The sequence below is a fragment of the Arachis stenosperma genome, chromosome 3, assembly GCF_014773155.1.
Source record: "Arachis stenosperma cultivar V10309 chromosome 3, arast.V10309.gnm1.PFL2, whole genome shotgun sequence".
In the NCBI taxonomy this organism is placed as follows: domain Eukaryota; kingdom Viridiplantae; phylum Streptophyta; class Magnoliopsida; order Fabales; family Fabaceae; genus Arachis; species Arachis stenosperma.
This window is the reverse complement of record NC_080379.1, coordinates 52409503-52426451: the sequence shown is the minus strand read 5'-3', so window position 1 is coordinate 52426451 and position 16949 is coordinate 52409503. Positions and strand designations below refer to the sequence as shown.

At 35.7% G+C, this 16949-nt stretch overlaps 1 protein-coding gene across 1 annotated transcript; it reads right to left on the bottom strand.

The window, feature by feature from the left end:
* Positions 1-3778: 3778 nt before the first annotated feature.
* On the bottom strand, positions 3779-11029 carry LOC130969331 (uncharacterized). Its single transcript, XM_057895004.1, has 15 exons — positions 10635-11029; positions 10094-10339; positions 8732-8856; positions 8413-8629; positions 8058-8183; positions 7669-7925; positions 6675-6782; positions 6213-6354; positions 5957-6122; positions 5507-5664; positions 5038-5361; positions 4833-4907; positions 4660-4729; positions 4398-4555; positions 3779-4255 (listed from the first exon to the last, which is right to left on the bottom strand). The coding sequence occupies exons 1-15, from the start codon at positions 10926-10928 to the stop codon at positions 4091-4093; spliced, it is 2631 nt and encodes an 876-aa protein (XP_057750987.1). The 5' UTR covers positions 10929-11029; the 3' UTR covers positions 3779-4090.
* Positions 11030-16949: the final 5920 nt, after the last annotated feature.

Sequence of the window (16949 nt, the reverse complement as noted above, 5' to 3'; positions counted from 1 at the left end):
ATCCTCAATCAAGATTTAATTTGTTTGTCACAAGTACAAACCCTAATAAAAATAACTGAAGTATTTAAATCTTGGGTCGTCTCTCAAGAAATTGCAGGAAAGTGTGCTCAATTATTGGTTACGGATTGTATCTTTTGGGGGGTTTTTGAATAAGAGACAAGAAATATAAATGACAAGAAAGTAAAGGAAACTCAAATGATAAAAAGGTCTTGGCAAGGGTTGATGGTTAAGGATCTCTATCCTTGTTACTAACCACAACATGATAATTGCAAGGATCAATCCCATTAAGTCATCCTCTAACAAGTGAAGGAAAGTCAAATGAGCTTTATCAATCCCAATCCATAAGTCCTAGCCACTCACTAATTGACTTAGTGAAAGCTAGTGTCAATGGACATCAATTATCAACCACTTGGACATTAGCAACTCAAGGTCACCCAAGTTACCATCCCAAGCCAAGAATAGAAAATCTACTCCAACATTCCTCCAAGCATTTTATCAAACACTTGGAAGGTATAAAAGAAAAGCATAATAAATGGCAAGGAAAGATAAAATCTAACAACTACCAATTGCAAGGGAACAATAATAACAACTCAAATTAACAATAAAAGAACATCCAACATGAAATTGCATTAAAGGAAAGCCAAATCCAACAATAGTTCATAAACATAAAAGAGGCATAAGAAGAAAAATTAACAAGAGAACTAAGAAGAACAAAGGTATAAGAACAAAAAATCATAAGGAAATTAGATGAGAAAAAGAATTTAAACCTAGATCTAAGATGCAATTTGACCTAATCCTAACATAATTTTAGAGAAAAGAGAGAGCTTCTCTCTCTAGAAACTAACTAAAGCATGGTGGAAAACTCAACTAATTGCTCTCCCCTTGACCCATCTTGAATTCTGCATGAAATAGTCTCTGGAATCAGTTGGATTTGGGCCTGGGAAGCTCAGAAATCGCCCCCAATATTTTCACTTTAATGAGGTCACATGCGAGCTGTGATGCATACGCATGGGTCACGCATACGCGTCGCTTGGCATTTTAATTCTCACGCGTACGCGTCACGTCATGCGTACGCGTCGCCTGGCGATCTCATCTCCACGCGTGCGTGTCTGTCACGCGTGCGCGTCAATATATGCACTCCAAATCCTTGATTTTCTATGAATTCTCCACTTTGCATGCTTTTCTCTTCACTCCTTTGATCCATTCCTAGCCTTTTCAACCTGAATTCACTAACAAACACATCAAGACATCTAGTGGAATTAAAGGTGAATTAAAATTAGCAAATTAAAAGCCTAAAAAGCATGTTTTCACATGTAAGCACAAATTAGGAGAAAGTCACGAAACCATGCTATTTCATTGAATAAATGTGAGAAAAGTTGGTGAAATTTCCTAAATTAAGCACAAGATAAACCCTAAAAATAGGGTTTATCATTCACATTGGTGAAGTCTACACACATTCGCCACTTGCCCGAGTTCTTTTTCACCATAACCACATTTACCAACCATGATGTGAACCGAATTTCTCTGATAAAATCGACACTTAGTAGCTTGTGAGTTTCTTGTATTGCTGCTTTGTTTCTTTCATTTCCGAGGTTACGCTTCTTCTGGCGTATTGGTCTTGCCTTTGGATCTAGGGCAAGCCTATGACGCATGACATTTGGATCTATCCCAGGCATGTCCGCAGGAGTCCATACAAACAGGTCGGCGTTTGCTCGGAGAGAGCAATAAGTCTTTTTCGTTTCACCTACAGACAGAGCATAACTAATGTTAGTACATTGTGACTCTTTGTCAGTTAGGTTTACCTCGCGAGGTTCGTCAGTAGGTGTTGGTCGGGGTTGTATACCAAGTTGATATGCTGGATTGGATCCGGGGTTGATTGCGAGGCCTTTAATCCTGCATTATAATATTGTCTTACTTCCTTGCGGTCGGAATGTACTGTTGCAACGACATTTCCTTACACATGGAACTTAACACATTGATGAATGATAGAAACAATAGCACCGAAAGAGTTTAAAGATGGTCACCCTAATATAATGTTATAAAGGATGACACAATCAACTAATAGATATTGGATATCTAGGATTTTCGAATGGGGATATTCCCCCAAAGTTGTCCTCAACCTTAACCATACATAACATGCTATTGGGACTCTTTCCCCAGAGAAGCCGACTAATTCTCCAGATGAGGCTACATAGTGTTCTTGTTTAGTTGCATTTTCTGAAAAGTTGACGAGAATAACATGTCGGCTTTGCTTCCAGGATCCATCAGCACTTTCCAAACTGTGGCCTCTCCTATAGTCATAGATATTACCACGAGGTCGTCTAGGTTCTGGCTTTTGGATCGAAAATCGGAATCATTGGAAGTGATATTCGGTACGGAGTGGGCTGGGTCGTGAGGTCCTACTTCTTCTCCTGTGAGGGTTAGCATGGTCCTGTTGCTTCTCTTCCTTGCCGAACTTGTGATTCCTCCGCATGCAAATCCCCCCGAGATGTAGTTTATGACTTTTCTTATCGGCGGAGGAGGATTTGGATTGAACCACCTTGCATTGTTTTTTGCAGTCGTTGCTGAGTTCGAGTGATCCTCGGATGTCGGGAGGCTCACCGTGTCCCTCTGTATTCGTCCATTGACATACTTATCTAATAATCTCTGTCGTGCCAATCGTTCCAAAAGATCCCTTGCTACCACACACTCGTCGATCGTATGTCCAAACTTTTGATGAAATGCACAATGTTTACTTTTGTCCACATAGTTTTGATCTTGCTACGTTTCGGCTCTGCTGGGAGGTTTGATGATTTTGGCGTGCAAGATTTCCTTTGTTATGTCTTCCCACTTTGTGTTGAATTGTGTATAGGAGTCAAATTTTGGTGTCAACTTGAACAATTTCTTTCTGTCTCGGGTATTGCTTGACTTGCTTTGCTTGTCATCGTCCCTGCGAGGTAATGGTTTCTCCATCCTCTTGGCATATCTTAATTCTTCAATCTCAATTTGACCTGTTGCCTTATCTCGGAATTCGTCCAGTGTTTTTGGTTTTGCTATTGCTATTGCTTCTTGGAATTTTACAGGACGAAGCATACTTTTTAGAGCATGCAAGTGAACTTCTAGATTGAGGTCTAGGATTTTCATGGCCGCTGTTGCAAACCTAGTCATATAGTCCTTTAAGCTTTCATGTCGTCCTTGCTTAATCGTGCTAAGGTAGTCCGAGTCTCACACATAAATTTTGGATGCTGCGAAGTTGTTCACAAAGAGATCAACAAACTCGTCGACACTTGAGATTGAACCTACAAGCAAGATGTGAGGTTATGTCTAAATCAGTCCCATCCTTTCTCCGAGGTATAACTCGACAACGCCAGGAAGGCCTTCAACTTCAAGATCTTGGTATAGCTTCTCAAAGTTTTGACCCGTGCACCAGACCTTAAAAAAAGACTTCGATGTTCAATTAGTTCTTTAATATAGAAGAATATTTTATAAAGCTATCTCTTGAAAGTGGTGTTATTCGATCTGCCTCTACAGCTATGATTGTCGTCTATTTATCGTTGCATGGCTATAACCGACCCTACTTATGCCATGGCCGAGATTTGCGCAATCAACTTAGTGATGCTCGACCTTCGTGCGTAGTAGCCAAGATATGTGTGAGCGCTATAGAGGTTCTAGAAACGATTATTTTATTAGGTGGGGTTTTGAATATTTGAAAGTTGATTCCGAGATATGTCGTTGAGTGCGAGTTATTCGGATACGGAGCAGGAGTGCAATTTAAAAACACTTGTTGGCTAGACTCCGGTCGATTACCTAGTGGGATTGTTTAAAAAAAGTCAAATTAATTTTCAAAGGAACGCACAGCAATCCTCAACGAAACATTCCCTTGGATATCCTCATTGCGACTTGCGACCACCATACCTGCCAATCCTTGACAACACAAACGCTTGGATGTTCTCGGTGCAACAACCACACCAGCTAACTACAACACACATGACAATCCTCGATTACACAAGCTCGTTGAAACCGTATTTTAGCTTGTGCAACAATCCTTGACTACACAAACACCGAAATCCAAGAAACTGACCCATGCGGCTATAATTAAAATCCTTCGTTCCTAATTATGCTTGTAATACAACGGGCTAACCTGTGAAATCTCATTCAAAAAGAGACACCTAAACACATTGTTGAAAAAATCACACCCCTTGGCAACACCTCCGTCTCCTACCACAATCTCCATGTCGTATTTGCATGCTCGAGTACAGTCCGGACAGTATGTCACCTGCATAAAAAGAAAAATACCATTATTTTACATATAATTCCATAATTGCGGGGGAATGCATCCTGAGGAGCGTATGAACTATGAAATATGAAACTCCTAGCCTCCTTGGAATTTTAGTTTACCATAGTTTTCAGTTACAAACCTCAAGTATCTTTGGTTGGAAATATCTGTCCAACATGACATCTACACCATAAATGGCCCTTGATTTTGTACTATGCATCTCTGGATGTACAACAGCAGCCGACTCGAATACAGATAGAATCATGTTTCTTACTCGAGTATGTATATCTGACCATTTAACTGAAGGAAAAAAAGGGTACAGAGGTGTGTCAAAGAACTATTCATATTCAAACTTCAAAAAAGTTTGATCATTAAGTCCAGAATCCGGCAGTTTTCTCAATTACCTTGATGCTCTTCCTCAAATTCCCTCACAAAATCTTTAGTATTCTTGAAATTTATTCTTCCACGATAATTCTGAAATCCGTATAGCACGTAGTGAGAATGTTAAAACTTCTCGAGTAAAGGAGGGCAATGACTGAAGATCTAGTGACTGAAGAAAATAGCACTTGAGACATACCATAACGGTGAAGTGAGTTTCATACTCAAAAAAACTACTTCTGTCCAGAGAATATTTATTATTGGCTATCCTAACCTGAAATCACAAGATAAAATCCATTGCCATTAGAATCATTGAGAGCAAATAAAACAGAGAGAAGTTGAAAACAAGTTCTTTAAATTCCATAGTACGTTTTAGTTGGAACCTAAAAAAAGCACTGACATACCCAGAAACAATCTGACAGGAATATCTCCAAAGGATTCATGCTCCGGACCAATACGATGTAACGGAGATCAAACTTTTTCCCCTGGAACAAAGCAGGTTCTTCAATATACTTCTGGCAAATCTTTGGACCTGTTTCCATGAGCCGGATAATCGAAGGTAAGTTATCAGTTACAGTTGTATCAATAGTTCGGGCCATGTTCCAAGGTTTTAAGATCCAAAGGTTGTCTAGTCCTTTTCTTTTGCGTACGTGATAGTCACCAATAAGTTGAGACAGATGTGTTTCAAGGTTATAAGTAGGCTGCAGCCATTGAGGAGATCCATGTGCCTGAGGCAAGTATCCCCACCCCAAAAAGAGAAAGGATTTATTATCAAGCAAAGATAAAGTAATTATGCATCCAAGGAAGCATAAGTATAGTACACATTCCAGAAAAATCTCATCAGAATCGCCACAAGGATTTAACTATTGTCACCTTCTGAATTGTCTCTGCCAAATGATGTTTCATTACAAGACATGCCTCAAATGGAAATTGGTTGATGTATTGATGATCTGTTATTCCTGTAGCTTTCTTCATCTCTTCATCTACCTGCTCACTTGTCCATATTATATCTGCATCTTTTGGTTCCTTTGCTGTAGGCCAAAACATTAGAGAAAGTGAGGTCCAGTTCCACAAAGCATATTTACATGAGTGAAACCATTGAATCAAACTGAGGTGAACCTTTTCAAAACCAAAAGTCAGCATTCTCCTCTAATAGAGGAAAGGTTCAAGTCAAGAAACACAAGAAAATTTCAATTTAGACTCCATGTGAAATATATTCAGTACTTGTACGATTATCTATTAATTAGTTATTAATTTTTTTGACAAATAATTAGTTATTAATTATGAACTAAGAACAGAATTAAGTACAAGCATTAAACTTACTGATTACAAAATCAGGATGTGTCAAGTTTTCCTCCACGTGCGGTATATCTGTGTAGACACGTAAAGCACGCCCATTATGATGACGAATGCTTCTAGTCTCAGAAGACTGCACCTTGGGTAATGTTAAGCTTCTGGATTGCAATTTCTGATTGTGCTTCTCATACTCCTGAAAGTGTGAAATTGATTAGCTTCAAACCACTGATAGATTTTTTACCATATATAAAATCATAATCTATTTTAGCAATAGAAGAAATACTTGGACAAAATAGTTCTCTGGTGTGTGGAACCAGGCAGTAAGTCTGGCAGAACGTTGTCTATCCTCCCCAATACCAAGTAGAAAATCACGAGTGCATTCATCACCTTTTATAACGTTCTGTGTTGGCCACAGAATAGAAAAGCTGGGCAAATGGTAAAGTTACAACTTGTATAATGACAACTTTTAACCTATTACAAACTACAAGTAGTTCATAAAAAAGGAGGATAATAGCATTTTCATATATAGAAATCTCTTACATGAGATATACTAGTAATGAAATCAGAACACATAAATGACTGAGTGAGCAAGAACTGGGGAGATAAACTTTTATCATGAAATTTCAATAAAAAGATGTTATACACTATATAAAGTATAATTATATAGTAAGCCATCATAGAACATCAAAATAATGGCTTCTACCACTAAATCACAAATTTGAAATTGAAAAATATCAAGGCTAACCTCACAGCTGATGCCAAAGTACCATCAGGCATGAAAAGAAAAGGTGCCACTCTGAAATTTGGTTCATCACTATGCCGCAAAGCCGAACCCAGTTCATCCATCACATACCTAAGAAGGACTCAAAACAAGGGTCAGTAATTTTAGGCTGCGTTTGTTTCCAGAGACTGGGGAGACTAAGGGATTGGGACTGAGTGTTGTGTTTGGTGATCAAAGACTGGAACTAAAATTTCAGTACTGAGACACAATTTTAGTCCCTTTGGTAGCATTTGGTAGAGAGATAGAGACGGAAAGACTGAGATTGAGAGACAGAGATTAAAATAAATCTCAGTATTCTGTTTGGTGCAAAGTGGGAGACAAAAATTGAAAAAAGAATGAAACTCTTATTTAATTTGCACAAAGGGTAAAATTGGAATTAATAATTGAAATGAGGGTATTTTAGGTATAAAATGTTATTAAAATTTCAGTCTCCATCTCTAAAAATTTTAGTCCCTTGTGTCCCTACTTTTTGGAGGTATTGAGATAATGAAATTTTGGGGATAAAGACAGAAAATTTAGTACTAGTCTCTAAACCAACAAACATGATACTGAGTCTCAGTCTCCCAGTCTCTGTCTCAGTACCTCAAAACAAACGCTACCTTTAGTACCTTCAGAAAATGGGAACACATGGGACTAAAATTTCTAGAGATAAGAACTAAAACTTTAATAACATTTCTTTCCAAAAATACTCTCATCTAACTTTTCCAATTCCAAATCTACTTCTCAATCTCCATATTTATTTTAAACCAAATATAATACTGAAACATAACTCAGTCTTGCACATTTTACACCAAACACAATACAGAGACTTAATTTAGTTTCTGTCTCTCAGTCTCTCTTCCAATCATAATTTGTGTATCATTGGGAGAGTGAACTAATCATTCAATATTCAAGAAACACTAAATCCAACCATTTGAACAGCAAAATATCAACATATAAATCAAAACATAGGTCGTACCAAACAGAAGTCTCATCTAATTTTTCTTCATTAGCAAGTCTATATGTCATTAGATATTGCCACATGGCATTTACAATACGATCAGCAAGAGGGTCATCAGCAGTCCACTCCGGAAGACGAGGAAGAAGCACTGAATCTATAACATGCTTTCCAGTTTCCCATATTTTTGATGCACTGATGCCATTTAGCTGGGAAATGTTAGGAAGTGATTCCAGGATTTCAACGGCACTTCCTCCAAGTGGACCAGGAATATCCACCTAAAAATTGGTCAAATTCCAAAAGGCCAAAACATCGGTGACCATAATATGGCAATAAAGATAGATTAAAGTATATAAAAAAGGAAGCTTGAGGATTAAAAAGGAAAAGGTGATAGCATAAATATAAAGTACCTCCAAAGAACACAATGAAGGGAATGTCCTTAATAGATCTAATAAGCCACCAATTGAGTTTTGCTCCAATGGATTTCCACGAATATTCAGGCATGAAAGAGATGGCAAACAATTGGGTGTAAATGCCTAACCAAAAGGCGAAACCATAACATAATTTTAAGTCAGATGAAGTTCACAAAAGGACTTCTGGAATAATGATTACGTATGACATGCATGTTGACTTTTATTGATTTTATTTTGTTTACCATATTTTAGTGACACGTTCAAGTCTTCTACTAGCCCTTTTGAGAAATAACGGGAAGATATTTTAAAAAATTATAGAATATATAAAAAAGAAGCATAAGAACAGCCTAACCTTGTTGATTAAACTGTGAATATTTCTATTTGAAAGATCAAGAGTTGACACACTCTGCAACGGAGTACTAGCCTGATCAACATTTCCTGGGTTATCCTTTTCATATATCCCTGCACAGAACCCCAAGGCCCATTCCCCAAAATTGCTTGTGAAAGTTGAATTATAAATTTCCAGTTCTGGCAACTCCTTAAGAAGTGCATCCAGAAGTTCACTATCACTGAGAAAGCAAAGTAATTTATTTCTCTTTAGAAATAAAAGGTGACCACATGAAAAGGGTGTATGCGGTTAGAAGCAATGTTTACAATATACAAAAACTTACCCTTTTTCTAGAACCGGGTTATTGTTCAGCCAGAGTCCTTTAAGTTGTTTAAATTTGCTAACTTCCTGAACAATTGTTTCCACTCTATTGAGCTTGTTTCCAAGCAGGCTAAGGGCCACTAAATCCTGAAAAACGAAAGGGGAAGGTAGTGCATGAGTATTCAAATTCCAAAATGAAAACACAGATTGATTTTACTTTGAAAAACAAATCTGATAATAGCCAAAACAATGAGCAGAAAAACAGAATAAGTCGACAATGCAATAAATCGAACGACCAATACATGATACTAAACACTGCATGATGCATGCCATAGGTCACGTTGAGTCTTTAACTAACCGTCTTTATTCACTTTTCTTGGCCACATTTCTACTCTATCATTTTTACATATCTGCAATATAAATTATCTATTATCAATGAATCCATGAAATAATAAACAAGATAACCTTTTTGGTATCTAATTTTCCTTCAACAACAAATCAAGTCTTATCCCACTCAGTAGGTTATCCAATTTTCTTTTCAAATTTATTGACAGACAAAAATTAAGTTCTCATCCCACACCCTTACAAAATGTGGTGAAGACTTGGGAGTTATATGTGTACCTTTTCTTATGTTAGTGGTAACTACTTGAGAAATTTTCAACACACACAAATGCTCTTTTATCATAGATTACGAAATACTTGAATTAAAACGTGCACAAATAACAAATGAAATTTCAAAAATTATAAAATTTAATTGATTTATTTTTATTATTTTTAAATTAAAAACTTATAGAAAAGGTTCCAAATTAATTACTATGACTTTCTGAGATTTTAATAGTTTAAAAGGTGGTGACTTAACAAATAAATCATCTAATAAGCATGTCTTCCATGCTTCCTTAAGATTCATTGTCACTGTCATATTAAGATATTCATAAGTATTTGTTGCCCAAGAGAGAGAGAGAGAGAGAGAGAGAGAGAGAGAGAGAACAAAACAAAACAATTTTTTTGTTGTGTTCTTGTTCCTACCTGGAAGCCTAAAGCTCCTTAAAGAATAACTAGTCCTTATAAAGAAGTTTGCCACATTCCTACTCAAATAATACTTATAAATATATGCTTAAGCCAACCAAGTATGATTCCTCACATAAACGCATGTAGATTAGAGGACCAAGTTGTGCATACAGTGCTTATTTCAATTCGTAACATTTGCAGTATGCTTCATTTGTTCCCTCCAAATTGAGTTCTTCTCTATTCCAGAATTCAGAAACAAACATAACCAATATAACATTCCTAAGTTGCTTAGCAAGCATCACTATCTACTACGTCTTCATCACACAATCATTCCATGAAAACTAAACACATGGCAAGAATGATTAAAAATACGCACCGGAAATCTAGTTGGTAATTCGAGAGACAAGAGCATCTCATCATTTATATCAAGCCCCTCAAGCTCCAACCACCTCAACTTACCATCACTTTTCTCTTTTGCTTCTCGAACCTCACTCTCCAGAACCTCCGTAACACTGCCACGTGTATCACTCAAAGCTCCATCATCTTCTCCCTCTGCATTCAAATTAATATCCACACACATCAACGCCCCCATCCTCTCCGCCAATCCCGGAACCTCATGCAGCTACACACAAAACAGAACAAAAAAGTTAAATTAAAATAAAAAGCAAAATAAACTAAAATCAAGAAATAACAGTTACAATGTCAATAAGGCTATTTTTTCTAGTCTAAAATTATTAACATTTGATTATAATATAGTTTCAACAGCTTACCAATCATCATAAGCATTTCATTGCTAAAAGCTTAAAACACCTGTGTTTTTTTTCATGTGTTACCGAAACATGCTCCAAGCATAAATTATAAAGTTTACAGAGAGAGAAAGAAACCCTAGAGAGAGAGAGAGAGAGATTTCGAAGTACCTGCTTGTAAGCATCGGTGAGTCTGAAGGTCCAAGCATGGTCGACGAGGAAGACGTCGGAGTGCTTTGCCATGGATTCCGCGGTGAGGACGAGGAGCCTCTGGCGGCCTTCCTCGCATGGCTCGATCTGGAAGTAGTTACCGCCGTCGAAGCACTCGGCGGAGAGCTTCTGGAAGAGGCGGCGGTGGAGGGACTCGGGCAAGCCCGAAGCAGCGAGGAGTATGGCGTGTACTTTTGAGAACTCCTCGTAGGTCTCTATTCTCTTGGTGGCGTTGGCTGCAGCAATTGTTACCATGGTCCTCTGCTCTCGCTGTTTTCCACTTTTCCTGTTTATGGCTGCAGTGCTGCACTATTCACTCCAGAATGCTTTGCACTTAGCAGAGACACAGTGAACTGAAATTAACCAAAGGAGAGTGTTGGGCCTGAAGTCGGATGGGATTTATATGAATTTTGAAGAAGATATTGGGCCTACATACCCGATTTATTTTTGGAGTTAGACTCTTCTGTACCAACACCCCATCCAGAAAAAACCCTAAGACCAACACAATACGAAGAAAAGCTATCTACATTTCATAGTTATAAGAACCGAATCGGTCAGGTTATTGGATCACTGAGTTATTAATTTAATTAGTAGATCACTAATCGAACCGATTAACTCGATATAATTAAATAATTATATAAAATTTATTTATTTTTTATTATAAATAATTTTATTTTGGTTTTATAAAAATAATTATCATTTTCAAATTTTAATACTTTATTAATTAGTTTATATTTATTTTATTATTATGTTATTATAAGTAAAAACTCACGTAGAGTTGTTTTCATGTGAAAATGATATTTAAGAACCGTTCGTTAGATGATTTGACAAGTTTGACTAAATATCATCTAACGATTTTCAACTATTAACTTCATATGAAAACAACTGCATGTGAGTCTTTACCTATTATTATATAATTTATTAAAAATGATATTAATAGATATCATATAATCAAGAAAAAAATAAATTGTGATTAATAAATTTTTTATTTATCTTTTTAATTTGTATATATTTAATAATATTTATAGTTAAATAAAATATAATTAATTTAAAAATAAGTGACTTTATAATTAAAATAAAAGATTGCTATATATATTTAATTTGTACATAGATTAGTAAGAAGCACTGTAACTGGGTGGTACAATCATCCTTGTTACATTCTAGAGTGAACTAGAGTGAAAGCGTTTGAACCCCATGTTGGCCATTTTAAAAAATTTTCCGAAATTCACAAGCTTTGACACTTGGTAAGATATGGAGCACAGTGGAACGCTAGTGCATCGACGCGTCGTAGGTTTTCCTTCAACTGCAACCCAAGCGGTTTGGTCCAGATTTGACCGATTTGTGCCAATTTTCTATTTTAAGCGGTCTTAACCTTGGACAAGACTTGTATTAAATCTGGTTTACCGATTTTTCGGTCAAATCGGCCAGTTCGATCCAATTTTAATAACTAGGCTACATTTAATTAATAGAGATAAAACAAAAAAGCTACCAATCTAAGCTTTTTACTTAACCAAATTAAAATAATAAAATGAAAACGTATATAACTAAATTTCACGTACATGTCATGTGTCATCCTCTTCTTCCTTCTCCTTCTATATCTTTTTCTTTCTCTCTTTTCTCTTCTTCTTTGTTTTTATTATTATTATTATTATCTCAAAAAATAACAAGCAAAAACAAGAGAAAAAAATTGCATAACAAAAAGAATAAATAAGAACAACAAAAAATAAATAAAAAAAAAGAATAAGAAGCAGCAAAAAAAGTTATTGTCAAGAAATTGTTGCGTCAAGTCTAAAATCTTAAAAATTTTCGGTTAAAATTTTTTTATGTCATAGTTAAAAAAATTTTACGGTTCTAAAAACTGAACCGATCATCGAACTGCTCTAACTATTAGTTCACTGATTCAACCGTAGTTCAATAAAAAAATCGTTGTATAATAAAATATAAATAAATATACTAAAACATAATTATAGTCTAATATAAATTTGAAAATATCATCCAAATTAAAAGTACTACATAAACCATAATATTATAATCTCATTCAAATACAAACTCAAAAATCAAATAACAAAAAACGTAACCAAACATAAAATGCCAACATCCAAGTTTGTCATCCAGTTTTTTCCCGAATATTAAAAGTTTGTGATTGACTATCGTTACATTTAGGAGGAAGAGAAGCTTCATTCAAAGTAATAGGAATCGAACCCAAATTATTCTCTGCATTATTATCCCTAAGTGTTTCTTAGTTGATACTCTCATCCACACCTAAATATTAGCAGCAATTCAATAACAATACAATCCAATAATAATATCACAAGCTTACGATAACTCAGTAATCTCAACATAGATAATTACACAATAAAAAAAATTAACAATAGCAAGGTTATGATAAAAATATCATAATCAAATCAATCAATTAAGAAATTTAGAAATCAATATTCAATATCAGAAATTCAGAATCAATATTCGATATTATCCTCAATCCTAAACCACAATAATGAAAAAACACATATTAACTAAAAAACTAAAACAACAATTATAGTTAAAAATAAAAATAAAAAAACTTTAGAGAGAGCAAACTGAGCAAAGAGGGGGACAGGTAGGACTGCACACAGATCTGATCGGATCGGATATAGCCTAAAATTCTATCCGATCTGCACTGCACTCATCGGATTGGATCGGATACAATATCCGCATTTTTTCAGGCTGGAATGCGGATCGAATCGAATCGGATATTGGGTATATCCGCATAATTAAAAAAAACTATTTTAAGATTCTGTTTGGCTGTTTTTTACAAAAAAAATATCCAGAAAATTCATTTTTCACCTGTTTAAGCCTATTTACTTCTAAAATATTATCAATACAAGTTCTCTTGAATAATAAAAACAAAATAATAACATAAGATTTAAGTTTAATTATTCTAAGTTGAAGTACAACATAAAAAATTAAAAACAAGATATCATAAAATTCATAAAATAACACACTAAAATTCATATCACATTAGGGTTTACTTTCTTAAACTATGCTATTTATGTGAGATGTACGGATATGCAGATTTGCGGATCGAATTCGCGAATATCACTGCCAAATCCGCAATCCAATCCAACCATAGTACGGATCTGATCTGATCCGATCCGATGGCTCTGCAAATCGGATAATATCCACAAAATTCGGATCGGATGTGGATAATTACCGCGGATATGCGGATATTATCCGATCCATGTGCAGCCCTAGGACAGGGAGCACGAGGGAAGGGCTGGAGTGCAGTGGAACAGAGCTGGCACCAGCGGCAGAGTGGTTGTGCGATGGAGGCATGAGGCGAGATAAGTTGCAGTGGCGACGATGGCTTCGAAGTTCGAACAGTGGCGGAGATGACGGCACGACAGGACAGTGGATGCATGGTGGAGGCACAAGGTGAGAGCAGTTGCAGTAGCGATGGTGGTTTCGAAGTTCGAACAGTGGCGGAGACGATAGTAGTGGGGAAGGCAGCTTTCAGAACTTGCGACGGCGGCGGTGACAGCACAATGGCTGGATAGAAGTGAGCGAGTGAGGGAGTAGCTTAAGATGAGAGAAAGGAAAAAGAGTGAGTGACTGTGTGTGTGGCAGAGCGAGAGAGACGAAGGCACAAGGACGAGGGTGTTGTGCGTTGTGGACTTTTGGTTAGGATTTCTCTAAACCAAACGGTGACGCTTTGGGCAAAATTCTGAAAACCGGCCGCGTTCTGGTTCAGTTTGACAGAACGGTTTTCCAATCCTCTGGTTATGGCGTTTGACCGATCTGCTATTTTCACCGGTTCACAGTTCGACCAGTTCGATCGGCCAGTTCGAATCGAATTTTGAGAACCTTGGAAATTTCAATATTAAAGTTAAAAAATTCATATGTTCCGATTAAGAAACTTTGGTACTATTTTTCTGTTTTATATTTTTTCCAAACAACTTCTCCTCATCTTTCTTCTTCTTATTTCATAATTCTTCTTGTTTCGCACTCTTGTAATTCTTTTTATGTCACCTTCTAAGAAGAATAAAAAAAATCAAACAAAAAAAAAAGTATAACATAGGAATTATGCAACTTTTTATTTATTTTTTAGATTTATCCTTTCTGACAATAAACACAAACTTTTGAGGAAAAAAATACATAATTTTATGAATTCAAATACAAATTCTGCAAGAAGAAAGAAGAAGAATAAGTAAGAGCAAAAAAAAAATACAACATCAAGTGCATGAGAAATCTCAGTTAAAAAAATTTGATATCAAAGTTAAGAAAGTCTTATGTCGTGGTAAAAAGATTCTGATGCAATTTTTTATATGAAGTGTGTAATTTTTGCCCACATGTGTGAATGATTTTTATTGAGTTTTGGCTAACTTAATTAGACTTAATTGATAAAAATACTCAGATGTGTAATAGGATTGTAGATAAAAAAATTAATTTTATTACACTCTTAATGTAAAACACATGCATCAATTAGGTAGTACCACGTCAAAAAATCATTTATTTATATTTATTAGTGTTAGCACAAAATTTTGACAGTTCAAATAGCTTGACCACGATCTTTTGACAATATGTAAGTCAAAATGTGATAGCATGTGGGTTGCTCCAAGAGAATGTAGGTCGGAGTATCATAACATGGATTGCACCATAGTGTTAGCACAAAGGTTCGACTTATCCTAGAGGAGTCGAGTCAGTGACTTCTAAAAATCGAAATAAAATAAATTGCACGAAAGCCTCATCCAGAAGCACTTTATAGAACATGGAGCTTGAAGACCAAGGTAAGAGGAGACATGGGACATCAAACTTTGAAGCTAAGATCCTTTATGTTCAAGGAAATGTCATGCCCTAAGAAATAGAAGGAAACTAGATCGTGGAAAGAGAAGAACACTTTGCAAATCTATCTTTGTGATCCATAAATAGAAGAAAGGTAGAAGTGAAAAAGGGTACTTCAATTTGGACATTACCAAATCACATAAAACTCTACAAAATCTAAAGTCACATTGACACCAAGGAGATATATGGTAAATCCGATGATAATTAGCTCTAAAATTGAGAGCGCACTCCGTCTCTCTCTCTCTCTCTCTCTCTCTCTCTCTCTCTCTCTATTTCTCTCTCGCCACCACCACTCTAGCCCTGGTCTCTCACCGGCGCCTCTCCCTCTCACGAAAACTAATCAGTTTCCCATCGTCGCACTGCACCGCACCATCGTCGCCGCCGCTGCGTCTTCCTCCGTTGCCGTCAAGTTCCATGCATCTCCCTTTTATATGAATTATAATTTAAAATTCATTTACATGTTAATTTAGGGATTAGTTATATGTTAATTTAGGAATTTAGGATTTGATTATTATATGCTAATTTAGGGTTTAGAGTTAACTTAATGTAGGATTTGCATTTTGGTTATCATATGGTAATTTAGGGTTTATTCATATTTGTTATTTGTTATTAGTTATTATAAAATAGGATTTGTTTTGATTATGTTAGATTTGTGTTGATTATTCTGGTTATTAAAATTGGTTTGATGATGAAGAAATTAAAATAAACTATATGATTTAGTGTTTGTTTATTTTACAAAGTTAGATTGCTTTGAATATCTATTAAATATACTGTGAATTTTGAGTTGATTAGTAAAAATGATTAAAACCTCTTTTTGGGTGGATTAGAATTTCAACCCTTGTATATTGGGGTGGATGGATATTTGGTTTGGATAGAACCCTTGTGGGGTGGAGAAATCCGAATTTTAAAGGAGACTTTGTCAAAATTTTATAAGATTTTGAGTGAAATGGAAAAATTAAAATTATGTTTTTGAAAGTCTTAGAATTATATTTAGGGTTGATAAATATTTGTGATAATTGTGACATGAATTGGTTCTCCCTTAAAATTCTTATTTTAAGTGTTTTGGATTATTTGTTATTCATACCTTTTCTCACATTTGTTATAATTATTTGTTATTTCTTGAGTTTCTTCTTATGTTATTATTTATTAGTGTTTATTATGTTATTAATATTTTTACTGTATTAAGTATATTAAAATGTTTAGATTTGGTGAATTTAATTGTATTTTGATTAGTGTTGGTAATATATTCGTTGTGCAGACATGACGACAGGTAGCAGAGGTAGGTTGAGTGGGTCACGTGGTCATGGTAAAGTGCAGGTTTCTACCGAATCTCCAAGGACTTCCCAGTCATCATCCTCTATCTTGACTACTCCGTCGACCCTTGTGACGTCACAGCCGGGTCTAGCGGACCAGTAATTTATCATGGTCCCAAACCCGAACTACGTGCCACCTTCTACT

Bases quoted from the DNA above. Each gene is read 5' to 3' on its own strand.
- LOC130969331 (XM_057895004.1), bottom strand. From the start codon at position 10,928: ATGGTAACAATTGCTGCAGCCAACGCCACCAAGAGAATAGAGACCTAC. The intron at 10,340-10,634 runs GTACTTCGAAAT...TTTTGTGTGTAG, and splicing joins TCACCGATGCTTACAAGCAG to CTGCATGAGGTTCCGGGATT. The intron at 6,355-6,674 runs GTTAGCCTTGAT...CCATTTGCCCAG, and splicing joins ACTTTGGCATCAGCTGTGAG to CTTTTCTATTCTGTGGCCAA.